The sequence below is a fragment of the Hemiscyllium ocellatum genome, chromosome 40 (assembly GCF_020745735.1).
Source record: "Hemiscyllium ocellatum isolate sHemOce1 chromosome 40, sHemOce1.pat.X.cur, whole genome shotgun sequence".
In the NCBI taxonomy this organism is placed as follows: domain Eukaryota; kingdom Metazoa; phylum Chordata; class Chondrichthyes; order Orectolobiformes; family Hemiscylliidae; genus Hemiscyllium; species Hemiscyllium ocellatum.
Window position 1 is genome coordinate 27,273,724 of NC_083440.1, and position 26,973 is coordinate 27,300,696.

A 26,973-nucleotide genomic window follows, 5' to 3' on the forward strand; every position below is an offset into this window, starting at 1 on the left:
TGGCACACACCCTTTCACATATGCACACACTTCCTCTCTCACTCTCACATTCTCTTTCATTCACACACGATCTCTCTCATGCATGTGCAAACTATGTCTCGCACACGCTCACTCTCTTTCTCAGTCACATGCTCAAATCTTCCCTCTCACAAGTGCGCACACTATCTCTCAGGTGCATGTGCACATTCTCTGTCTTTTGCACACACGCACTGTCTCTCGCACGCATAAACTTTCTTTCTCGCACGCATGCACTCTCTCTCATATACACGCACTCTTTCTTGCGTCTGCATGCACTCTCTTGCATGCATGCACTCTCTTTCTCTCATGCAGGTACGCAATCACCCTCTCGCAAGCCCTCTCTCTCACGCTCTCTCTTGCGCGTTCGCACATGCACACTCTCACATTCGCACACCTCTCATGTTTGCATATTCTCCTCTCATGCACGCTCACGCTGTCTTTCTGCTGCACAGTCACACGTGCTCTCTTTCACATGCACATTTTCTGTCGCACAAACACACTCATTCTCATATATTCACACACTCTCTCTCGCTTTCTGTCAACCACACTCTCGCACATGCACACACACTCACACGCATGCGCACACACTGTCTTCCTGTCACATGCACTCTCTCTTATGTGCAGGAACACTCTCTCCCTCATGCACAAACTCTCTTTCTCTCACACATTCTCTCTTGCACATACAATCTCTCTTGCTCTTGTACACGTGCTTACTCTCTTTCTCATGTGCACACATTCTCACACTCTTGCACAGATGTACACTCTCAAACACACTCTCTCTTTCACGCATGCACACAATTTCTTTGTCATGTACTCTCTCTCTCGCATGCACACACTTGCTGTCTCTCATTCTCTCTTGCGTGCAGGAACGCACTCTCATGTGTACACACTTTCTCATGCACAAACTCTCTTTCTCTCACACATTCTCTCTTGCACATACACAGTCTGTCTTGCTCTCACACACACGCGCATTCTGTTTCTCACATGTGTACACACTCTGTAAAACACACTATTTTGTGCATGAACACACTCTCTTTCTGTCATGCACACATTCTCTCTTTCTCTTGCAAGGAACACTCTCATTCTCTCCCCGTCGCCCCCCTCCTCCGTTCCCCTCCTCCCTCCACCCCTCCGTCCCCCTCCTTCCCACACTCTGCTTCGCCCCCTCTCCATCTCCCCTCTCCTTCCCTACCTCTCCTTCCCCTCCGCTCTCCTTTCCCCCTGTCTCCCTTGCCCGTCTCCTCCCCCCATTCCCCCTATCCTTCCTCCCCCTACCACCACCACCTCTCCTTCCAACCCCCCTCCTTACACTCCCCCCACCTTCCACTCCCCCGCCTTCCACTCCCCCGCCTTCCACTCCACCTCCTTCCACTCCCCCTCCTTCCACTCCCCTCCTTCCAACCCCCTCCTTCCACCCCCCCTTCCAACCCCCCCTCCTTCCAACCCCCCTCCTTCCAACGCCACCCCTTCCAACACCCCCTCCTTCCAACCCCCCTCCTTCCAACCCCCCCTCCTTCCAACCATCCCTCCTTCCAAACCCCTCCTTCCAACCCCCCCTCCTCCCTCCCTCCTCCCCCTCCCCCACTCCCCTCTTCCCCTCCCCCTCCCCTACCCTACCCCTCCCCCTTCCCCCTCCCCCTCTTTCCCCTCCTCTTTCCCCCTTCCCCTCCCTCTTCCCCTCCCTCTTCCCCTCCCCCTTCCCCTCCCCTTCCCCTCCCCTCTTCCTCCCTCCCACTCTTCCCCCGTCCCCTATTCCCCCCTTCCCCTCCCCCTCTTCCCTCCATCCCCCCTTCCCCTCCCCCTCTTGCCCCCTCCCCCTCACCTCCCCCCTTCCCCCCTCGCTCCCCCTCCCCCTCTTCCCCTCTCCCCTCCCCCTCTTCCCCTCTCCCCTCCCCCTCTTCCCCTCTCCCCTCTTCCCCACCTCCCCCTCTTCCCCACCTCCCCCTCTTCCCCCTCCCCCTCTTCCTCCTCCTCTTCCCCCTCTTTCCCCCTCCCCCTCTCCCCCCTTTCCCCCTCCCCCTTTTCCCCTTTCCCCCTCTTTCCCCCTCCCCCTCTTCCCCCTCCCCCTCTTCCCCCTCCCCCTCTTTCTCCCCCCTCTTTCCCCTCTTCCCCTTCCCCCCCTTTTCCCCCCCCCCCTCTTTCCCCACTCTTCCCCCCTTTCCCACCTCCCCCTCTTTCCCCCACTCTTCCCCCTCCCCCTCTTTCCCCCACTCTTCCCCCCTTTCCCCCTTCCCCCTTCCCCCTCCCCCTCTTCCCCCTCCCCCTCCCCCTCTTCCCCTTCCCCCCTTTCCCCCTCTTACCCCCTTCTTTCCCCCTCTTTCCCCCTCTTTCCCCCTCTTGCCCCCTCTTCCCCCCTCTTTCCCCTCTTCCCCCCTCTTTCCCCCTCCCCCTCTTTCCCCCTCCCCCTCTTTCCCCCCTCCCCTCTTTCCCCCCCTCTTTCCCCCTCCCTCTTTTCCCCCTCCCCCTCTTTCCCCCTCCCCCTCTTTCCCCCCTTTCCCTCCATTCTCCCTACTGTCCTCCCCCACCTCTCCTCCCCCTCCCACATCCATCCCCCCTTCCTTCCTCTCCCTTTCCTTCCTCCCTCCCGCCCTCCTTTCTCCCGCCCTCCTTCCTCCCGCCCTCCTTCCTCCTGCCTTCCTTCCTCTCGCCCTCCTTCCTCCTGCCTGTTCGTTTGTGTGTGCATGTACAGGCCCTGCCTGTTCCTGTGTGCGTGCATGGGACAGGCCCTGCCTGCTTCTGTGGGTGTGCATGTACAGGCCCTGCCTGCTTCTGTGTGTGTGTGTGTGTGGGACAGGCCCTGCCTGCTTCTGTGTGTGTGTGTGTGGGACAGACCCTGCCTGCTTCTGTGTGCGTGCGTGGGACAGGCCCTGCCTGCTTGTGTGTGTGTGGGTGTGGGACAGGCCCTGCCTGCTTGTGTGTGTGTGGGACAGGCCCTGCCTGCTTCTGTGTGCGCGCATGGGACAGGCCCTGCCTGCTTCTGTGTGCGTGCGTGGGACAGGCCCTGCCTGCTTCTGTGTGTGTGTGGGACAGGCCCTGCCTGCTTCTGTGTGCGTGCGTGGGACAGGCCCTGCCTGCTTCTGTGTGTGTGTGTGGGACAGGCCCTGCCTGCTTCTGTGTGCGTGCGTGGGACAGGCCCTGCTTCTTCTGTGTGTGCGTGTGTGGGACAGGCCCTGCCTGCTTCTGTGTGTGTGTGTGTGTGTGTGTGTGTGTGTGTGTGTGTGTGTGACAGGCCCTGCTTGCTTCTGTGTGTGTGTGTGTGGGACAGGCCCTGCCTGCTTCTGTAGACATGCGTGGGACAGACCCTGCCTGCTTCTGTGTGTGTGTGTGGGACAGGCCCTGCCTGCTTCTGTGTGCGTGCGTGGGACAGGCCCTGCCTGCTTCTGTGTGTGTGTGTGGGACAGGCCCTGCCTGCTTCTGTGTGCGCGCGTGGGACAGGCCCTGCCTGTTCCTGTGTGCGTGCATGGGACAGGCCCTGCCTGCTTCTGTGGGTGTGCATGTACAGGCCCTGCCTGCTTCTGTGTGTGTGTGTGTGTGTGTGTGGGACAGGCCCTGCCTGCTTCTGTGTGTGTTTGTGTGGGACAGGCCCTGCCTGCTTCTGTGTGCGTGCATGGGACAGGCCCTGCCTGCTTGTGTGTGTGTGTGTGTGTGTGTGTGGGACAGGCCCTGCCTGCTTGTGTGTGTGTGGGACAGGCCCTGCCTGCTTCTGTGTGCGCGCATGGGACAGGCCCTGCCTGCTTCTGTGTGCGTGCGTGGGACAGGCCCTGCCTGCTTCTGTGTGTGTGTGTGGGACAGGCCCTGCCTGCTTCTGTGTGCGTGCGTGGGACAGGCCCTGCCTGCTTCTGTGTGTGTGTGTGGGACAGGCCCTGCCTGCTTCTGTGTGCGTGCGTGGGACAGGCCCTGCCTGCTTCTGTGTGTGCGTGTGTGGGACAGGCCCTGCCTGCTTCTGTATGTGTGTGTGTGTGTGTGTGTGTGTGTGTGGGACAGGCCCTGCCTGCTTCTGTGTGTGTGTGTGTGTGTGTGTGTGTGTGTGTGTGTGTGTGTGTGTGTGTGTGTGAGAGAGAGACAGGCCCTGCTTGCTTCTGTGTGTGTGTGTGGGACAGGCCCTGCCTGCTTCTGTAGACGTGCGTGGGACAGACCCTGCCTGCTTCTGTGTGTGTGTGTGGGACAGGCCCTGCCTGCTCCTGTGTGCGTGCGTGGGACAGGCCCTGCCTGCTTCTGTGTGTGCGTGTGTGGGACAGGCCCTGCCTGCTTCTGTGTGTGTGTGTGTGTGTGTGTGTGTGTGTGTGTGTGTGTGGGACAGGCCCTGCCTGCTTCTGTGTGTGTGTGTGTGTGTGTGTGTGTGTGTGTGTGTGTGTGTGAGAGACAGGCCCTGCTTGCTTCTGTGTGTGTGTGTGTGGGACAGGCCCTGCCTGCTTCTGTAGACGTGCGTGGGACAGACCCTGCCTGTTCCTGTGTGTGTGCGTGGGACAGACCCTGCCTGCTTCTGTGTGCGAGCGTGGGACAGGCCCTGCCTGTTCTTTGTGCGAGCGTGGGACAGGCCCTGCCTGCTTCTGTGTGTGTGTGTGTGTATGTGTGTGTATGTGTGTGTGTGTGGGACAGGCCCTGCCCGCTTCTGTGTGTGTGTATGTGTGTGCGTGTGTGACAGGCCCTACCTGCTTCTGTGTGTGTGTGTGTGTGTATGGGACAGGCCCCGCCTGCTTCTGTGTGTGTGTGTGTGTGTGTGTGTGTGTGGGACAGGCCCTGCCTGCTTCTGTGTGGGTGTGGGACAGGCCCGGCCTGCTTCTGTGTGCGAGTGTGGGACAGACCCTGCCTGCTTCTGTGTGTGTGTGTGGAACAGGCCCTGCCTGCTTCTGTATGTGTGTGTGTGTGTGTGTGTGTGTGGGACAGGCCATGCCTGCTTCTGTGGGCGTGCGTGGGATAGACCCTGCCTGCTTCTGTGGGCGTGCGCGCGACAGGCCCTGTCTGCTTCTGTGTGTGTGCGTGGGACAGGCCCTGCCTGTTCTTGTGTGCATGTGTGGGACAGGTCCTGCCTCCTTCTGTGTGGGTGCGTGGGACAGGCCCTGCCCGCTTCTGTGCGCGTGCGCGCGATATGCCCTGCCTGCTTCTGTGAGTATGCACACGATAGGCCCTGCCTGCTTCTGTGGGTGTGCGCGCGATAGGCCCTGCCTGCTTCTGTGGGTATGCACACGATAGGCCCTGCCTGCTTCTGTGAGTATGTGTGCGATAGGCCCTGCCCGCTTCTGTGCGCGTGCGTGCGATAGGCCCTGCCCGCTTCTGTGGGTGTGCGCGCGATAGGCCCTGCCTGCTTCTGTGTGGGTGCGTGGGACAGGCCCTGCTTGCTTCTGTGTGTGTGCGTGCGATAGGCCCTGCCTGCTTCTGTGGGCGGGCGTGCGTGTTTGACAGGCCCTGACTATTTCTGTAAGTGTGTGAATGACAGGCCCTGCCTGTTTCTCTGTCTGTGTGTGTGTGTGTGTGTGTGTGCGTGTGTGTGTGTGTGTGTGTGTGTGTGTTTTTGAGACCGTGGCTGTGTGTGTTTAAAAGACCCTGCCTGCTTCTGTGAGTGCATGTGAATGACAGGCCGTGCCTATTTCTGTGTGCATTTGGATGACAGACCGTGCCTGTTTTTGTGTGCATTTGGATGACATGCCGTGTCTATTTCTGTATGTGTGTGTGTGTGTGTGGGACAGGCCCTGCCTGCTTCTGTGTGGGTGTGGGACAGGCCCGGCCTGCTTCTGTGTGCGAGTGTGGGACAGACCCTGCCTGCTTCTGTGTGTGTGTGTGGAACAGGCCCTGCCTGCTTCTGTATGTGTGTGTGTGTGTGTGTGTGTGTGTGGGACAGGCCATGCCTGCTTCTGTGGGCGTGCGTGGGATAGACCCTGCCTGCTTCTGTGGGCGTGCGCGCGACAGGCCCTGTCTGCTTCTGTGTGTGTGCGTGGGACAGGCCCTGCCTGTTCTTGTGTGCATGTGTGGGACAGGTCCTGCCTCCTTCTGTGTGGGTGCGTGGGACAGGCCCTGCCCGCTTCTGTGCGCGTGCGCGCGATATGCCCTGCCTGCTTCTGTGAGTATGCACACGATAGGCCCTGCCTGCTTCTGTGGGTGTGCGCGCGATAGGCCCTGCCTGCTTCTGTGGGTATGCACACGATAGGCCCTGCCTGCTTCTGTGGGTGTGCGCGCGATAGGCCCTGCCTGCTTCTGTGGGTATGCACACGATAGGCCCTGCCTGCTTCTGTGAGTATGTGTGCGATAGGCCCTGCCCGCTTCTGTGCGCGTGCGTGCGATAGGCCCTGCCCGCTTCTGTGGGTGTGCGCGCGATAGGCCCTGCCTGCTTCTGTGTGGGTGCATGGGACAGGCCCTGCTTGCTTCTGTGTGTGTGCGTGCGATAGGCCCTGCCTGCTTCTGTGGGCGGGCGTGCGTGTTTGACAGGCCCTGACTATTTCTGTAAGTGTGTGAATGACAGGCCCTGCCTGTTTCTCTGTCTGTGTGTGTGTGTGTGTGTGTGTGCGTGTGTGTGTGTGTGTGTGTGTTTTTGAGACCGTGGCTGTGTGTGTTTAAAAGACCCTGCCTGCTTCTGTGAGTGCATGTGAATGACAGGCCGTGCCTATTTCTGTGTGCATTTGGATGACAGACCGTGCCTGTTTTTGTGTGCATTTGGATGACATGCCGTGTCTATTTCTGTGTGCGTGTGATTGACAGGCCGTGCCTGTATCTGTGTGCGTGTGATTGACAGGCCGTGCCTGTTTTTGTGTGCATTTGGATGACAGGCCGTGCCTGTTTTTGTGTGCATTTGGATAACAGGCCGTGCCTGTTTCTGTGTGCATTTGGATAACAGACCGTCTCTGTTTTTGTGTACGTGTGAATGACAGGCTATGCCTGTTTCTGTGTGCATTTGGATGGCAGGCCGTGCCTGTTTCTGTGTGCATTTGGATGACAGACAGTGCCTGTTTCTGTGTTTTTGGGAGACCATGCCTGTTTGTGTGTGTGTGTGTGTGTATGTGTGTATCTCCATCTAGATGCACAGTTTCCGTGTCAATGCTGTCACTCTGTAATGTGACTGTGTGTAAACCGCGTGTTTATGTAACAGTCCCAGTAATGATCCACAAACCATAGAACATCCATCACTCTCATTCACTCATTTTCTCTCACGTGTTCACGCACACACACACCCTTGCTCATCGCATTCCTGATCCATAAGGAATCCTTCTCTGTTTCTGCCATCCGGGTTAACATCGGACCATTGAGTCTGCATTGGCCCTCAGTCTAACATCCAAACACCATCACTTCCCATCTCACTGTATTCCATCTGCAGGAGGCTGAGAGATGATCCTATACAAACTGAAGGGCTGTTTTAATCTGCAAAAACAGGATACTCTGTATCCCTTTCTGTCTGTTTCTCTCTCTCTTTCTGTCTGTCCCTGTATCTCTCTGCCTGTCTCTCTTTCTTTCTGTCTCTCTCTCTCTCTGCCTCACTGTCTCTCTCTCTCTCTCTCTCTCTCTCTCTCTCGCTGTCCCTGTATCTCTCCGACTCTCTCTGTCTCTTCAATCTTTTATTTGGGTGACGTTTTGCTCTTTCTGACAAATGGAAAGCCCTCAGCACTCTCAGGAATTCTGTGCTTCTTATTAATTGGTTAACAACAGTAAGGAAGTTTCTCTGAGTGGTTTACTGAGATGACATCAGAAATCCTGTGGACCACTTTCATCCTCAGACACATTCCCAATGACCGTAAACAGCATCTGCTTGGATCTTCCTCAAGTCTACTGCTCCTCCCTATTCTCTCCATTGGCAATTTGTGTATCATCTGCACATTGCGATATGTCTTGTTTAATGGAGGGATGTACAGAGTAATGCAGATAGTGTACAGAGAGCTTTAATGACTCCTGGGACAGGTACAGCACAAGGGAGAGCTTTCTATGATGCTGCAGTCAAATATCTGAAGGTCAGGCATTCCCAAGCAGAGACGCAGAGTTAAACTCAGTTTAAACTGCATCTATCACACACACACACACACACACACAGACTCAAAGACATTCACCATCTCACTATTGTTCTTTCACGTACTGTCTCTCACTCTCACGTACTCACACTCTCGCACTCTCTCTCGGTTTGGTTCTTGTGTGTAAATGAACCACGGTGACCTGAGGTGGAGGATGGGATTAGGGATTTGAGCTCAGTCATCAGGGTTGATCATATTCAGTGACAGAGCATGCTCGAGGGGCCGAATGGCCTACGCCTCCTACCTTGTATGTTTCTGTGTGATGTTTCCAGGGTCACTGACAAGACTCTCATTGGGTGAGAGGGAAAGCTATGGGGACGACCAAAAAGGCTGTGACCCGGTATGGACAGCCTCACTGAGTGGGCAAGTCATTGGCAGATGGAATATAATGTGGAGAAATGTCCATGTGCAGCACAGATTTCCAAACTAACTCAGTGACAGATTAAAATCCCCGTTCTCTGCCCAGTCCACACTTCCAGACCCAGGCAGGTTTTGTCCCTCAGTTTCTGACTGGATATTATTACATTGCAACATGAAGGTACTGAGTGCAACAGAGTTTGCTACATCCCGTCATATCATCGACTTTGCTGTCAGTGTTTTGTGAATTATATTTAAGATATTGGCAAGTGGAACAGCACATACTGGAACGTGGTTTGCAGGGGGAATAGAAAAGGCACAATGTTAGTGTTTGAAATGGTGAGAAATTCTGAAACATTTTTGTCCAGGGGGTTTGGCTGATCTTGTACATAAACATCAGAAAATTAACATGATGATAGTGTCAGCAGATAGGAGGACAAATGATACATTGACTGTTCTTGCCAGGAGGTTTTGTTAGGAACATGAGCTTAACATGACAGGGAGTGAGTTACAGACTGGAATCTGAATGAGGGTCTCTGGGTGGTTTACATACAGAATAACAGATACCCAGAAGTGAGTTGCTGACTGGAATCTAGTCAAAGGTTTGAGGTGTTGAGGTGGTTAATGTACAAAGTCCCTTCTAAATGGAAGTCAGTTACAAATTGGAATTTTATCAACAGGATTTGGGACGATTATATGTAGAATAACAGATATCCAGGAGTGAGCTATAGATTGCAATCAAATTGAGGGAATTGGGCGACTTATAGACAGAGCAACGGGATACAAGAGGGAAGAAACCAGGGGAGAAAGTACCCACCGTAGACCAACTCAAAAATGAGCTGGGCCAGACAGGATTCACCTGCTGAGAAACCCCTGAATTTGGGATGAAGCCTAGCCAGACAGGATTCTGATCCAAGGCTGCAAATCTACAATTCAGTAGCTGAGCTATTTCAGGTTTTGGATATTTGAGTTTCTCAGATGTTAGGATCTTGGAAAGTAAGACAGACCTTGCGGGAATATCACATTGTCTCTCCGCATTCACTGTAAACAGGTTCTGGAATTTGCATTTTAAATCACCTTAAAAGAGCTGTCTCCATTTCCTATCTCTGCTAGCATCAACGAAAGGAAGTGGCTTTTGACACATGCCCCTTCTCCCTTGCTGAAAGCATTCCTGACCCAAATGAGTCAGGCAGACATCTTAGATTTGTCCACAGTCTCTATTTTATATCAGCACAGCACCGACATTGATTTTATAAATAGGGAAATGCAAGAGAGACTGGCAACATCTGTGCAGTTTGAATATATGAAACATTTATCCCCCAGTAACAAATAAAATTCATTGACCCTACCATCAATAAGAAAGGGAGAATGATAGACTGGGTGAATGAGCAAAAACTGTGAGGTGAAATCACCCGCCTCCCTGATCCTGTCCCCATCAAACACGCTCAGGGCAGCTCCATGAATGTTCCTCTAAACTTTCTCCATCTGAATCTCTGAGAATGGGGTTAGATACAGAGTAAAGTTCCCTCTATACTGTCCCCCATCAAACACTCCCAGGACAGGGACAGCACGGGGTTAGATACAGAGTAAAGCTCCCTCTATACTGTCCCCCATCATACCCTCCCAGGACAGGGACAGCACGGGGTTAGATACAGAGTAAAGCTCCCTCTACACTGTCCCCCATCAAACACTCCCAGGACAGGGACAGCCCGGGGTTAGATACAGAGTAAAGCTTCCACTACACTGTCCCCACATCAAACACTCCCAGGACAGGGATAGCACGGGGTTAGATACAGAGTAAAGCTAACACTACACTGTCCCCACATCAAACACTCCCAGGACAGGGATAGCACGGGGTTAAATATTATGTGCAGTTTTGGTCTCCTTACGTAAGAAAGGATGTATTGGCACTAGAGGGGAGTGCTGAGGAGCTTCACCAGGTCGATTCCAGAGTTGAGGGGCTTGGTTTATCGGGAGAGGCTGAGTAGATTGGGATTATATTCATTGGAATTTACAAGAATGAGGGGGCATCTTTCAGAAACAGATAAAATTATGAAGTTAGAAGTAGAACGGATGTTTCCACTGGCGGGTGAAACTGGGACACCAAGGAGTAGCCTCAAAATTAGGGTGAGACAGTTTAAGGACAGAATCAGGAAGGGAATTCTTCACCCAGAGGGTTGTGAATCTGTGGGATTCTCTGCTCAGTGAGGTGGTTGAGGCTTCCGCATTGAATGCTTTCAAAGCTAAAATAGATCATGTTTTTGAACAGTAAATTCAGGGTTAAGGTGAGTGGAGAGTAAGTGGAGCTGAATCCACAAAAAGATCAGCCATGATCTTATTGAATGGCGGAGCAGGCTGGAAGGGCCAGGATAGTGACAGCACGGGGTTGGATACAGAGTAAATCTCTCTCTATACTGTCACATCAAACACTCCCAGGACAGTGTTAGAAATGGGGTAAAGTGTTGTTTTTGCAGATATAGAAAAAGCACACAGAAATGGGGTACAGCAAGAGAACTATTAACCCTGCAGGTATTTGGGGACTTTTCAGTGTATAATTGTGGTTAATTAAATACTAACTTTGGTGTGTCATTACTATAACAACAAGTTCTTTTTGTAAAATTATGCTTTCAGCAAAAAGCTGAGATAACCGAAATGCTTGAGCTACACAAAATGATACAAGTTAGTGAAATGTCCGAGGATGGAATGTACCAGTAGAATTGATACGAAATGTTTAACCAGATCTAGATGTACTGTCGACAAAATAAATGTATGTGTCAGCACTTACAGAAAGGGAGGTTGCCAACCTGGGGAAGGGGACAGTAATAAGTGTGGGGCACAGCTGGGCAGTGGTCTGGCACAGTGAGAGAGATTGGGTAATTAGGAGTCTGGAGAGATGACCTCACTCAGCTCAAAGGGTATAACTGTACACTAACCTAAGCTCTAATTTGCTCATTTGCTTATGCAATTGAAGCCCTTACTTGCAAGTTGGTAATAAATTGTCTTGTTGCCAGTTTTGGTGGTCTCGCCTAAGTTTTATTGAATTTTGTTTCTAACAGATTTGGGGGCTCGCTCTGGGATCCCAAGCTCCGGTCGCTGGGCATTCTTGGAGATACGGAATAGGTACACCTCGCTGATTTCGGCGATCCCTAATCTTCCCTTGTTGCCGAGACGGCTTTGGACGAGCGTGATCCAGACTGGGAGACCCTGGAAACAAGACGGGTTGAGACGCAGCGGGTTCGCTCGGGTTACTCTTGTGCACAGGACCCAGGTAAGAAAAAGGTATTGAATAAGTATTATCCGGGCGACCAGGGTAGACAACGGTATTTGCTGCTATCACCGTGGGGCAGGGAGCACTGACACATGGAGGGTCGGGTAACTTTTATACACAAAACCCGGGTAAGATATATTTGTATATCTCCGGGTGACCAGGGCAAGCAACGGTTGTTGCTGCCACTGCCGTGGACTGGCATGCGGCGGGTAACGTTTGTGTACAGAAGACCTGGGTAAGATATATTTGTATATCTCCGGGCGACCGGTGCTGTGGGACAGGGCACGCTGACACGCGGTGGGTTTGGTTAGGACAACTCTTGTGTATAGTGTATACAAGACCCGGGCAACTGGGTGAACCGGGGTGAGCAGTGATAGTTGTCTGGTTAAGCAACAGTGGTTGCTGCCGGACATCGTCGCGGGACGGAGAATATTCGACCAGGTAACTCTTGCGCACAGACCAAGGTATGAAAAGGGACCTTTAAGTATTACCTTGGTGGTCAGGACGACCTTGGTGGTTGGAGTGACCTTAGGTGGTCGGGCACATATGAGAAGTACGGGGAATTGGCAACACATAAATTAAGGTATTTAATTTGAAGAGTGAGGTGTCTACCTGATTCGATCACCCAGCCTTAGACCGGTTGGGAAAAGGGGAAATCCCCCCATGCGAAGGTCAGGACCCTGAAGTGGGTGTGGAAGAAGGTGACACCAGACCTCAGTAAGGTTAACTAAATTACATAAAGAATCGCCCGATCGTAGAAATGGGGAATAAAAATAGTGATTTAAGTTTAGAAGGGGACATGGGAGGGACGTCCGAGGACCACATCCCAACGGGCAGTCCTTTAGGAAAAATGTTAAGAGATTGGAAGTACAATCCTCGGACGCGGGGAAAGGATAAAAACCGATAAAATGTCAACGAATAATAGCCTTACAGTCAGGAGGAATCAGATTATGCTTCGTGTCAGAAGGGCTAGTAGCTGAAGGGCTACTGAGGGTGCATTTCATAACTAACGTATGGCCAGACGCCCAGAAAAATATTCAAAAGCTAGAGGAGAAACTCCAAGTGTCTGGGAGACATGGTGTCTGTGTGTGTGTGCGAGAGAGAGAGAGAGAACAGAGCTGAACAGCTAGTAGAAAGTTTAACCCTTTGTGATTCAGTGTGAATGCACATTTGTTTGTTGGTGATTGAATGTTCCCTGGAGCTTGAGATCGGGGACTGTTTTGAATCTGATTTCTATTATGGAAATTTTAACATGATTTCTTTTACGGTTAAGGATTTTGCAAGATTATGAAATAAAATGTTCTTTTTACAGGTCATGACTGCCTTACTATCAGTTTCTAACTAATCCCTTTTATCCTTACATGAAAACGATTTATGGAGGACAGTTGAAGTTTTAACTTGAACAGACAAATCCTTTCAAGGCAGCTCTGGTTATTTCACAACCTATAGCATTGTAATTGAGTATTGACTGGTCAGGACTACTTGGGAGGACTAGTTTTGGATTTGAATCAGGGGACTGGAGCCCGGTGATTGTGGTGGATTTCAGAGTTGGGAACTGTGTGCATTTTGAATATTAAACACTGAATAAATGAATTTATAATATATAAATATATATTTACAAGTAAGATTCCAAAATGTACAGGCTTTTAAAAAAAGCAAGCATAAATTGATACAGGGTTACACGGAGCAAGAAATATTGCAATATTTCTTTAAAAGAATCAAGGTCTAAACAAAACATTGGGTGACGAGGAATGGCCGTGAGGTGCCCTAAAGCTGTTTAGTTGGATAAATCAGCTCAGCAGTTGATCTGGAAATGTAACATGACGAGCAGAAACAGAAGGCAGAAATAATGATAAGCCACGGTTAATGAGGTAATAAAGAAAAGGACAAAACTAAGAGGATAAAGAAACCGGAATGGTGGTGGGCAACATGTTGAAAATAAAGTGAGGAGAATGGATGGGGGAGGAGATATTAAGGGGTCTGGTAGAGAAGAACAAGGATCAAAGTGGAAATCCCCACAGCCGGGATGTTATTACTGTGGAAAGACAGGTCACTTTAAGAGAGAGTGTCCAGATCCGAAATAGGAAGTAAAGCCAGTGCCGTTTATGAACCTTGATGAAAAATAGGTGTATCAGGAGCTCCTGCCCCCGGGGACCCACCAGGAACCCTTGATAAATTTAAAGGTGGGACCTTACAAAGAGGACGCAGTTTTCCTACTCGATACGGGGGCAGCAAGGTCATCCTTAAAGTTTAAGCCCAAGGGAGTGGGAACGAAAAATAAAGTTAATTGGATTATGGCAACAGTTTGGTGATGAGAGGCACGAAGAATCAGTTTTGCGTCCATGACGAGATATTGCCACCGAATTGGGGATTTAATTAACTGCAAAAGGTGCTGTGGAATCTGTTGAGGTTCTTAAAAATGAATGTGCTCGAGCAAAACAATTACGGAAACAGAGTGAGAAGGCACAAGTGACGGGTAAACAAACAGAACTGCGCGATTACAGTTTTTAAAATGTTTTAGTCACTTGTTGTGTTTCCACCCTGAATTATATAAGATATGTAATTAATAATTAATATCTATAATAATTCAATTGTGTTAGCCTGAATCAATATTAATTGGCAGGATTCCTTCATACATTCTCAGTGACCTGTCATATTGATTCATGGTTAATTTAAAACATGACTGCATTAATTCATTGTTAATTAAAGAGTAGAAAGCTACATTACTGGCCAGAGTGTGTGCAGGCAGTGGCAGCAATAGCCTTATTGGTAGAGGAGAGTCGGAAACTTACTTTTAGGGGAACTTTAGAAGTCAGCACCCCACATCGGGTACGGTCAGGGGAAGAAAGGGGCATGATTAGAAGAGCTGCTCTGAGGGAATAAAAAAGACATCGGGTGGGTGAGGGAGTGATACCAGCCAAAAACAAATTCCCCAATGTGGACCCACGTTGGAAGGGTATGGATGAACATGCTAGAGGAAAAATGAGGGACTTTCGAGAAATGGTCATTTTGGGTATTAAAGAAGTAGCACTTCAATTTTTTAAAGCCTTTAAAGTAAGACATGAACAGGTGAAAGCCCCTTCAGCCTTTTTACAGAGATTAAAAGAAGCCACTAGAAACTATTCGGGAATGAATCCCAATGATCCGGGAGCACAGGGACTTTTAAAGGTCCAATTTGTGACTAAATCGTGGCCGGACATACAAAAGAAATTACAGAAATTAGAAAGCTAGAGTGAAAAATAGATAGAAGATCTGTTATATGAGGCACAGAAAGTGTGTGTGAAAAGAGAAGTGGAGAAACAAAAACAAAAAACTAAAATAATGGTTGCAGCAGTTCAATAAATTACGACGAGAAAGTTAGAATCAGAGAACAGATAGAGATCAGATGGTAGGGGAAGGAAGCAACTGGCAGGATGTTATTACTGCGGAAAAACAGGACATTTTAACAGACAATGTCCAAGGTTAGGACGACAAAGAGAAGCGGTAGCATTGATGATTTTTGATGAAGCTTAGGGGAGTCAGGGGTTCCCTCCTCCTGAGACCCACTGGGAACCTTTGATAAATGTAAAGGTGGGACCTGAAGGAGAGGAAACAGTGTTTTTAGTGGATACAGGAGCAGCACGATCATCCCTAAACTTTAGACCTAGCGGTGTTAAATTAACTAACAAAGGTCTCAAGGTTTCTGGTGTAAAATGCAAAGAATTCTTAAATCAGGATGCAGGACAATGGCTCACAGACTCTAGGATCTTGAAATATGAGACAATCTTAATAGAACAGGATGACCTTGTGTTAGTCACAGACAGTTGCTTGAATCCAGCTGCATTTCTGTGGTGGAGAGAGTGGGGGGTGGCCCCTGGCAATCCAGAACATGACTGCCTTGATATTACTGAATATCAGACTAAAGTGCGAATGAACTTAAGAGACGTACCGTTGCATGCGAGAGCTCGGTTGTTTATTGACGGGTCCTCCCGGATGATTGAGGGTAAAAAGCACAATGAATATACTGTAGTAGACGGGATAGAGGGAAGCATTATCGAGGCTGAAAGACTGCCTAACGGCTGGTCAGAGTTCAATGATAAGTTTTTAAAGAACTATATTGTGGCGCTTGGCTCTTCTTTGTCTATTCTTAGGAATAAAGGCCTGTTGGTACAGACACCGCCACTCGAGTTTGCAGTACATCGAATATAACTGGGGTGATTGGGTCCTGATCAAGACCTGGAAAGATACCAAACTGCACCCAAGCTGGGAGGAACCATTCCTAACCCTCCTAGCTAGTGAAACAGCTGTCTGGACTGCTGAGAAAGGGTGGAGTCATCACACTTGCGTTAAAGGTCCTGTGGCGGATTGGCACGCTCATCCTACAGACAACCCTCTGAAAGTTAAGCTGAGAAAGAAAGAATGAACTGAGACAAAAGGCTGTTTTAACGTATGATTATATATATATCATTGTTATTGATTGTAAGGGCTGTGTGGACTCACCTCTCCCTGGCACCTAAAAGATTAAGTCAGATAGGCAGGACGGTAGACAGGGGTTAAAGTTGGGCGGGTATTAGTATACTATAGTATTGTAACATTAGTAGTACTAACTATTCAATGAGATGGGAAAAAAAATCACTTTACTTCACTATGCCAAAATTATGCTGAATAAAAGGGACTTGCCGACTGTTGGGTCTGTGAAGAGGTCCCACACCATGGCAAATCTGGAATCCCCATCTCGATAATACCGTTCACTAAAAAGGAAGTATACGATGTACAACAATTTGATGTGGGTTCAAATAATACAAAATGGAGATTTGAAAGAAACAAATATAGCTTTGCGGGATGGTTCCCAAGGCCAGCTCCGAAAAATCAGGGCGCTGTTGATAGTCTTAGAATTTCCCCACCGAAAGGAGCAGTAAATACCACCTGTTACTGTAACCAGAATGATGCTAAACCTTTCCAACTAGGAAAGTCATCTTGTGTCCACACCAGTCAAGCCACTGCCCCGACCACTCCCCGAATATTAAACGGAACATATTGAGTATGCGGTCTGAAGGCCTATCCATTTATTCCCGGGGAAAAATATGTTTGTGTGATCAACACTTCCTCAAAACCAGAAAGGTTGCTGTTACCTCGCTTATATAGTCCCTCACCTCCAAGTAGAAAAACATGAGCCCCTCCTGGGAAAGGAGGAGGGGGGATAAGACGTAAGACCCGAGAGGTCTCTGATGAAGACCGTCTGCCGTGGACACTGCTCCCAAACTACGGCACTACAAGGTTAGGTGTGGAAACACAGAAACTGGCAGCCGCCCTTGAACATTTAATTAATGATACCGCTGGCGCAATGGGAGAAACTCAATCCCAAATATCGGCCATAACCACTGAAATGATTGCCACAAGACTAGCTTTACAAAATCGAATGGCTTTAGATTATCTTTTGGCCGAAAAAGAGGGAACTTGTGCTCTGATCGGTAAAAAATGCTGCACCTTCATCCCAGCCACCTCTTCCATAGTGGAAGACAAGGCAGAAATAATAAAGAAAAAGATAAACCATATCAGACAAATCGGAGGTGAACTCTAAAAAGATGAAGGATGAGGATGGGAATGGGGTAACTGGAGATTGACCAGGTGGGGAAAATGGTTAGTGAATTTAGGCATTTATGTGCTACTAATAATTGTAGGTTTACTGATAGAGTTTAATGTGTTAAAATGACTAAGCTGATAATGTCTTTGGGAGGACAACAACCAATAATGGTCGTGACAATAGCACAAGCGCAAGAAAGCGAGAGTAACAGACTACTCCTAGAGTTTGAAAAAAGACAAACGTAGAAGGACAGAAATGACCAGATTGAGAACCTCGACACCATAGGGTGAAATCAGGACAGAAAATAAGATTGTAAAAAACAACAAATGGTTAAGAAAAGAAATGGGGGAGTTGTTAGAAATGGGGCAAAGTGTTGTTTCAGCAGATATAGAAAAGGGGTACAGCAAGAGAACTATTAACCCTGCAGGTATTTAGGGACTTTTCAGTGTATCATTGTGGTTAATTAAATACTAACTTTGGTGTGTACTTACTATAACAACAAGTTCTTTTTGTAAAATTATGCTTTCAGCAAGAAGCTGAGATAACCGAAATGCTTGAGCTACACAAAATGATACAAGTTAATGAAATGTCCGAGGATGGAATGTACCAGCAGAATTGATACAAAATGTTAAACCACATCTAGATGTACTGTCGACAAAATAAACGTATGTGTCAGCACTTATAGAAAGGAAAGTTGCCATCCTCGGGAAGGGGGCAGTAAAAAGGGTGGGGCACAGCTGGGCAGTGGTCTGGCACAGATTGGGTAATTAGGAGTCTGGAGAGATGACCTCACTCAGCTCAAAGGGTATAACTGTACACTAACCTAAGCTCTAATTTGCTCATTTGCTTATGCAATTGAAGCCCTTACTTGCAAGTTGGTAATAAATTGTCTTGTTTCCAGTTTTGGTGGTCTCGTCTAAATTTTATTGAATTTTATTTCTAACAACAGTGACAGTGTGATGTTATTGTGGTTCTGTTCGCCGAGCTGGAAGTTTTTGTTGCAAACGTTTCGTCCCCTGGCTAGGCGACATCATCAGTGCTTTGGATGCAGTGTGATGTTAGATGTAGAGTAAATCTCCTTCTGCACTGGCCCAAGAGCCTGGAGATTATTAGGTTGTTAATCATAGAGCTTGCTTGGAGATGAGGAGAAGGTGGGACTGGTGTTCAGAGTTGGCCTCCCCCGGGTCATGATGGGCTCGGTCTCATGGGAACTGTCTCTCTGGTCACTCTGTGCGAAGTGTGACTTCACCCTGCCCCGTTCCCCACCCTGTCCCCCACCTCTGGGACCCAGTCTCTCTCTCCCCTGTTGCTGCCACCCGTCCCCCATCGCTATGGTGACCATCTCGTTAGCTGTGACCTCACAGCTCCTAGTCAATCCTGAGGAAGGACAGAGTGTTGCTAGCTATGGTGCGGCCATGCCCCCTCCCTCCCTGCGGTGGATGTGGTTTCCTCAGCTCTCCAACAACCCAGTCTCACCGTTGGCCATTCTCACTGATCGAGTGATCAGGACATGGAGGGTTGTGCCCGTGACATGCCCAGTCCCAATTGTTACCTTGGACACTGCTTTCCCTGTGGGTGACCCATGAGACTTTCCTGTTCACATTGTTTGGTGCCGGCTTGCCCACCACAGATGCCACTTTGCTGCCCCCCACCCCTCCTTGCCCACATCCTCACTCGTCCCCATATCCAGCGAGCTATCCAGCACGACGGTGATGGGTACATGGAAGCTGATTGAGCCAGTCTGACAGGCTCCCCAATTCTCCAGTCTCACTGCTCACTGTCTCCGGGCACACCCGGCAGTGCCTCATCAACAGGAAGGTGGCATTGACCACAAAGGGCTCTATCCCAGGCTCTTCCCTGGTGGAGTCTGACTGATGGGCAGAGCTGAAAGTGTTGATTGAAGATTCGTTGTGTGGGGGGGTCAGTCCATTGGGGGTTGATGAGTTGCTCTGGAGGCAAATATTACAGACGATGAGAGTAGACAGAATCCCAATGGACGCCTGTTCTTCATCTGCGTGGGTTTCCTCTGGGTGCTCCCGTTTCCTCCCACACTCTAAAGATGTGTAGGTTAGGGTGGATTGTCATGCTAAATTGCCCCATAGTTTTCAGGGATATGTAGGTTATGGGTAATTTAGCATGGCCAATCCACCCTAACCTACATATCCCTGAACACTATGGGTAATTTAGCATGGCCAATCCATCCTAGTGTTCAGGGATGTGATGGTTAGGATGGATTGGCCATCCTAAATTATCTTTAGTGTTCAGGGATGTGTAGGTCAGTTGCATTCATCAGGGGTAAATGTTGATTAATGTGGAACAGGTTTGGGTGGAATACCCAATAGGTTCGGGAGGGTCGGTGTGGACCTATTGGGCCGAAGGACCTTTTTTCACACTGTAGGGATTCAAAGAATCTCCAACCAGTAGAAATTGTTTCTCTTTCTCTGCTCTGACATTTCCTGAGAGTACTCCCTCTGTGAGTACAGTGACCCATCTTGTCCACAGTGCTGTAGATACAAGGAAATGCAATGTTACTGACCAGACCATAGGGCAGCTCCTCATTAGAGAGAGAAAGAGATGACTGGTGGTGGTTTAACTGAAAAGTCACCATCCCACAGGTGAGGGGAGAGGCTGAGAAGGAGAGTCCTTCATCGGAAGCTCTGCTATTGCAGTATACACCAGCTGTCAGAGCCAACTGAGCGAACCAATCTCAACCGAGGCTCACCCACCCCTGTATCAGCCAATTATAGCCAGCCCACACTCTGATAGGGAGCCTGGAGGAAGGCTATTTGGCCAACTCCAGCCAGAGGGAGGCTGGTGAAGGATGCAGGCCTCTCCCACCCGGTCTACTGAAATGGAGCTGGAGACCAGAGCACATCCGGCCTGCTTTTAGAACATAGAACATAGAACATAGAAAAATACAGCGCAGTACAGGCCCTTCGACCCTCGATGTTGCGTCGATCCAAGCCCACCTACCCTACACTAGCCCACATTCCTCCATATGCCTATCCAATGCCCGTTTAAATGCCCATAAAGAGGGAGAGTCCACCACTGTTACTGGCAGGGCATTCCATGAACTCACGACTCGCTGGTCTCCCCATGACTGTCCTCATCCACCTTGCGGTGAGAGACTACGAGGAGCTTTGAGGAGATTTCACTTTTCACTCAGGAAGGTTGACGATGTAGTCTATATGGATTTCAGTAAGCCCTTTGATCTGGTTCCATGTGGTAAGCTGCTCTGGAAGGTTCGGTCGCATGGAATTCAGGGAGAGCTGGCAAATTGGTTACCATTGGCTTGAGAGTAATCGTGGATGGATGCTTATTGGACTGGAGACCTGTGAATACTGGAATGTCTCAGGGGGTCAGTGCTGGGCCCACTGCTGTTTGTTATTGATATCAATGATTTGGATGAGACCTATCCCATCTCGATTTCCACATTCATTGTTTTTGGAGGTTTATTTGGAGTGTGTACAATTCAGAAATAATGCAATGAACAGCAGACAGGAGCTCACGCGGGAAGAAATCCATCTGCGCAGTGACGTGAGGAGACCAAAAGAGGGTGCCAATGTATCACGTTCTATCCTCCTGTGAAGGAGTAGCCCTGGTTTAGGGGAACTCCAGCCTGAGAAAGAAACCTTTCATCAGACACAACGGGGGTGGGGGGGGAGGGGGGGAGGTGAAAGGCAGCTTGTGACAGGGATACTGAGAGCTTAAACACAGAGATTGACAGGCTAAGTAACTGGACAAAACACGCCAAATTAAACAGTGTGGGACACTCTGTTCTTTTGTCCTCCATTCCAAAATGAACAAATTCAAAGTGTTATTTAAATGTACAAACGGGTTGGGTCTGTTTCCGTGCTGTACATCTCCAACATTCTGTGCGCTGGTGCATGAGGCAAAATTTAGCCTCCAGCGGGAGTTTCGCCCTGTGAGGGATTGAAACTGGGAGAAGGAGAGATCCTACCCGACAAAACACAGAGTAGAGGACAATGGGAATAGCTTACCCCCCCGGTGAGAAAAGAAACCCAAGAGGGTGGAAAGGAGGGGAAGCGCCTCAAGTGTTCCCACCGCTCCCTCACTTTCTTTGACACTCTCTGACTCGCGCTCTCACAACACACACTCCCTCTCAACGTAGGGTGGCACGGTGGCTCAGTGATTAGCACTGCTGCTTCAAAGCACCAGGGTCCCAGGTTCGATTCCAGTCTTGGGTTCCTGTCTGTGTGGAGTTTGCACATTCTCCCTGTGTCTGCGTGGGTTTCCCCCGGGTGCTCTGGTTTCCTCCCATGGTCCAAACATGTGCAGGTCAGGTGAATTGGCCATGCTAAATTGCCCTTGGTGTTAGGTGCATTAGTCATGTGTCTGGATGGGTTACTTTTCGGCGGGTCGGTGTGGACTTGTTGAGCCAAAGGGCCTGTTTCCACACTGTAGGGAATCTAATCTAATCACTCTGTCTCTCACACACACTCTCTGCCACAGAATTGCTTTCACATACACAGTCTCTCACTCTCTCACACATACATTCTCACATCTATATGCTGTCTCTCATGGCCTGACACATTTTCTCTCACACACACACTTGAGCAGGCACACACTTGTAGAACTTTACAGATTCTCACAATCTTACAGATAGCTCTCACACACCCTCCAGCACTACCTGTCACTCAAACAAACTCAACCACAAACTCTCCCTCCCTCAAAGTCACACTTACACACACTCTGTCACACGCGCTCATGTGTGTGCAGGGAAGGGTGGGTGGAGGTTTAAATTATTTCTTGGTCTCTGTGTCACCAGTTCCCCCCCATCACAGCCCTCCCCACCCACCCAGTACTCCTCATCGTCAGCATTTCCAATAAGGCAAGCATTGAGAATGGAAAGCAGCACGTTTATTGCATAAGGTGAGCGGCCCAGTGAATCATGATGAGCAGACAGCAGGCTGTGGAATCGATGTTTGCGTTGACATCCATGTCCTTCCTGTTGGGGGTGCTGGTCAGGTGAGGCTCCTGCAGGCAGAGAGAGCGGGGAGTCGGAGGGACCTGGGAAGGTGCTGCCTAAAGTGTGCCGAACAGCTTGAGGAAGCACGGGTTGCAGTAGGGTTTGTCCTTGTGCTCCTTGAAGCTCCCCAGGCTGAGCTGCTTGAGGCAGAACGCACAGACAAAGTGCTCTGGGTGGAACCTCCGGCCCAGTGCCGATATGCAGCGCCCGCTGATGGGTTTTTGGCACCCGCTGCACAGTGTCCCCTGGCGCTGGTGCCAGTGCAGCTCACAGTAAGGCATCCCGTTCAGTTCGAAGAAACTGGCGCCAGCGAACGGGGTGAAACACTCCTGGGGTGGGTTTTGGGGGGGCGGTAAAGGAGAACGGGAGTAGTTACCCTCTCGTACAGTAGGAGGCAGCGACGAGCCTGCCTGGCCCCTTCAACCTCACCCACTGAAACAGAAAGGAAACCGGATCACCTCCCCCCTCATCCTTCCACCCATTCCCGATGCTTTTCCCTGAAATTGGCCCATCAATTTCACACCAACACTCCAACAGAGTAACCCACCCAAACCCAAACCCAAGCCCAATTCCCATTACTCTATAGTAACCCTTGACTAATGCATTTAACATAGGCATCCCTGAATACTATGGGCAACTTACCACAGCCAATCCACCCTAACCTAAACATCCTTGGACAATGTGGGTAATTTAGCATGGCCAATCCACCTTAACCTGCACATCATCTTCAGGGATGGAGCTACAGGAAGAGGCGGGATAGGCTGGGGCTGTTTTCCCTGGAGCGTCGGAGGCTGAGGAGTGACCTTACAGAGGTTTATAAAATCACGAGGGGCGTAGATAGGATAAATCAACAGATTCTTTTCCCTGGGGTGGGGGAGTCTGGAACTAGACAGTATTGGTTGTGAGAGGGGACAAGATTTAAAAGGGACCTAAGGGGCAACTTTTTCATGTGGGGGTGGTGCGTGTATGGAATGAGCTGCCAGAGGAAGAGGTGGAGGCTGGTACAATTGCAGCATTTAAGAGGCATCTGGATGGGTATATGAATAGGAAGGGTTCAGAGAGATATGGGCCAAGTTCTGGCAGATGGGACTAGATTGAGTTGGGATATCTGGTCGGCATAGAGCGAAGGGTCGGTTTCTATGCTGTTTAGCCCTATGTCACCCACATCAAGGCCTTCGTCTGACCCCTGACACTTACCCTGCACACAAAGCACTCTGGATGCCAGACACTGTTGAGAGCAGATAGATAATTGTCCAACACTGGGTGATCACAGCTGCCACACTTGGGAGCGAACATGTTGAAATAGTCCTTGCGGCAGTACGGCTTCCCACCTTTCTCATGGTAACCTGGAAGGGAAGAACGAGAGAAGGATGTGACGCGTGGGAACGGGGCAGTGAACACACAACCTTCGGACCCGGTACAGGGCGGGAGAAAGCAAGAGAGGGTCAGAGGGATCTGACACCAGCGCATCAGGCACAGGGCCTGACCTTCAGGTCCATCGGCTCTCTATATCAACCCGTTCAGAGATGGTGGGACAACATTTCCCAAACAGGTTGGGTCTTAGAACCTGGGTCTCCTGGCTCAGAGGGAGGGAACTACCACCGCGTAGCAAGTAACTCACCCCAACATTCAAGCCCATTAGCAGTGTCGGCCCTGAATATCGGTTATGGGCCACAGCAGCCTTTCTGAGCGTGACTACTTTGGTGATGGGTCCGTTTTCAGTTTCAATGCCATCTCAAGAATTTCTCTGCCGGGACATCACTCTACCTCAGTCTTCCCATAAAGGGGAAAGCACAGAGGATGGAGCGAATGGCCTGGGCTGATTTCTTTCGCTCGGAGAATGCCATCCAATGGCTGGATTGTCTCTCCATAACCTTCGACCCTTTTAGCTCGGGGACTCAGTGGTTCGTACTGCTGTCTCACAGAGACAGGGACCCAGGCTTCGTTCTGCCATGATCTTATTGAAAGGGACAGCAGAATCGATGGGCCACATGGCCTACTGTTGCGTCCAGTTCTTATGTTCTGATTTTGAGGCACTGTCTGCGGTTGAGCGCTAGAAGGTTCGGTTTCAAATCCCACCCATTTCTTATGAGAGCAGAATTTATGCCATTCAGACCACTGAGTCTGCTCTGCTAGTCAATCATGGCTGATACATTTCTCAATCCCGTTCTCCCCCTTTCTCCTCGTAACCCTGGATCCCCTTAATACTCAAGAACCTATCCAGCTCAGTCTTAAGTAGACTGAACGACCTGGCCTCCCCAGCCTTCTGTGCCAGTGAATTCCATGGGTGAAGATGTTTCTCCTTATCTCCACCTGCCCTTTACCCTAAGGCTGTGCCCTCAGGTCCTAGTCTCTCCGACCAATGGAAACGTCTTCCCAACATCCCCTCTGTCAAGGCCATTCAGAAGTCTGTATGTTTCAATTAGAATGCCCCCTCATCCTTTTGAACTCCATTCGCAAACATCCCTCCTATGTTAAGCTAACGACAGTAATAAGGGATCAATATCATCTGGAGTATCTCTTGGGGGTGTCACAGAACGGGTCCCATTTTTCTAAAAGCTGTTCCTTTTCTCGACAATACTGTGTCCTTGGTATTTTTCTGAGAGGTAATTAGGCTGATTTGATACAGATATTGAAAGGCATTGAGAGGCCTTTTTGTTTATATGTAAACAGATGAGACTTGAGACCAAAGTGGTCATATTTTAGAAGTGACCTGTATAATGAAAGGGGAGTGGTCTGCTCTCTGCCTGAGCAGTTTAGTTCAGTCCAGAACTAGTTGGAAGTTCAACACTATGCTGTGTGGAAATTCTCTCTCTCTCTCTCTGTATCTGTCTCTCTCTCTGTCTCACTCTCTCTCTCTCTCCTTCTGCTCGTCTATCTTCAACCTGTAAGCATCTGTTTTTCAAAAGGGTTTGCTTATTGGGGCCTGTTGTGTATATGCGGAGCAGCATAATTAGGTCTAGTTTGGATAGACTGAGTTCTACATTCTTTATTCTGTCCTTTGTGTAAGATGGTGAAGAACTTTTTCGGTCTGTTTTATAACCTGGTAGTCAATCTCGCTAACTTACTCTAGGTAATTTTCACTGTACACTTACCCGAAATGTTTTGAGCGGTCTGGCCTACTCCACAACAAGGGCAAATCGAAATCTCAGCGCACCACTCTCAGCGGGGTGATCAGCGACCACTCCTGAAACACTTACCCTCACTTCCGAATTTCTCACCGCAGTGAGCGCAAAAAAAATGGTCCGGGTGCCAGGTCTTGTCCAGCGCCGTGAGAACCTTCTGTAAAGTGGAAAGCGGAGCAAAATTAAGAAGACAGGTTTCACCCCGTCAGAAGACGCAGAAACATTCCTCTCAGGCTTCTCCGCAGATGGCCTGAGGACCAACAAGGCCAAATCTTACAGGGAAAAAAAAATAACAGAAATCATTGGAAAAGCTCAGCGGGTCTGGCAGCATCGCTGGAGAGAAGTCGCAGTTGACATTTCAGGTCGAATAACCTTTCCTCAGAACTGACGGTAGCTAGGGAAAATGTCGGTTTACATGCGGAAGGTAGGGGGAGGGGGAGGAATAAACAATAGATGGGGAAAGAGCCCACAGGAAGAGGAGAACCATTGGACCGACAGAGAAGAGGATAATGACCTGGCTGGGAGGGGGGACAACCGGTAATGGGGACTGTTGGTGGCTCAGGGGCGGTAGGGTGTCTCAGTGGTTGGCTCTGTTGCCTCACAGCACCAGGGACCCGGGTTTGATTCCATCCTTGGGGCGACTGTCTGTGGAGTTTGCACATTCTCTCTGAGTCTGTGTGGGTTTCCTCCAGTTTCCTCCCACAATCCAAAGATGATCAGGTTAGGGTGGATTGGCCATGCTAAATTGCTCCATAGTGTTCAGGTATGTGTAGTTTAGGGTGGATAGGTCGTGCTAAATTACCCCATAGTGTTCAGGGATGTGTAGGTTAGGGTGGATTGGCCATGCTAAATTACCCCATAGTGCTCAGTGATGTGCAGGTTAGGGTGGATTGGCCATGCTAAATTACCGATAGTGTTCAGGGATCTGTAGGTTAGGGTGGGTTGGCCATGCTAAATTACCACATAGTGTTCAGGGATGTGTAGGTTAGGGTGGGTTGGCCATGCTAAATTACCACATAGTGTTCAGGGATGTGTAGGTTAGGGTGGGTTGGCCATGCTAAATTACCCCATAGTGTTCAGGGATGTGTAGGTTAGGGTGGATTGGCTGTGCTAAATTACCCATAGTGTTCAGGGATGTGTAGGTTAGGGTGGATTGGCTGTGCTAAATTACCCATAGTGTTCAGGGATGTGTAGGTTAGGGTGGATTGACCATGCTAAATTACCCCATACTGTTCAGGGATGTGTAGGTTAGGGAGGATTGGCCATGCTAAATTACCCCATAGTGTTCAGGGATGTGTAGGTTAGTGTGGATTGGCCATGCTAAATTACCCCATAGTTTTCAGGGATGTGTAGGTTAGTGTGGATTGGCCATGCTAAATTACCCCATAGTGTTCAGGAATGTATAGGTTAGGGTGGATTGACCATGCTAAATTACCCCATACTGTTCAGGGATATATAGGTTAGGGTGGATTGGCCATGCTAAATTACCCCATAGTGTTCAGGGATGGGTAGGTTAGGGTGGATTGGCCATGCTAAATTACCCATAGTGTTCAGGGATATATAGGTTAGGGTGGATTGGCCATGCTAAATGACCCCATAGTGTTCAGGGATGGGTAGGTTAGGGTGGATTGGCCATGCTAAATTACCCCATACTGTTCAGG

The 26,973-nt window shown here is 49.6% G+C and overlaps 1 protein-coding gene across 1 annotated transcript in view; it reads right to left on the bottom strand.

Annotated features, from left to right (window-relative positions):
• Positions 1–22,056: 22,056 nt before the first annotated feature.
• LOC132834481 (paxillin-like) overlaps positions 22,057–26,973 on the bottom strand; it is a 42,705-nt gene continuing 37,788 nt past the window's right edge. Inside the window, exons 7-9 of the mRNA XM_060853396.1 lie at positions 25,388–25,469; positions 23,385–23,533; positions 22,057–22,516 (exon numbers count right to left, since the gene is read on the bottom strand). Of these exons, the coding sequence (XP_060709379.1) occupies positions 22,244–22,516; positions 23,385–23,533; positions 25,388–25,469 (504 nt within the window). The 3' untranslated portion in view covers positions 22,057–22,243. The remainder of the gene's footprint in view (positions 22,517–23,384; positions 23,534–25,387; positions 25,470–26,973) is intronic.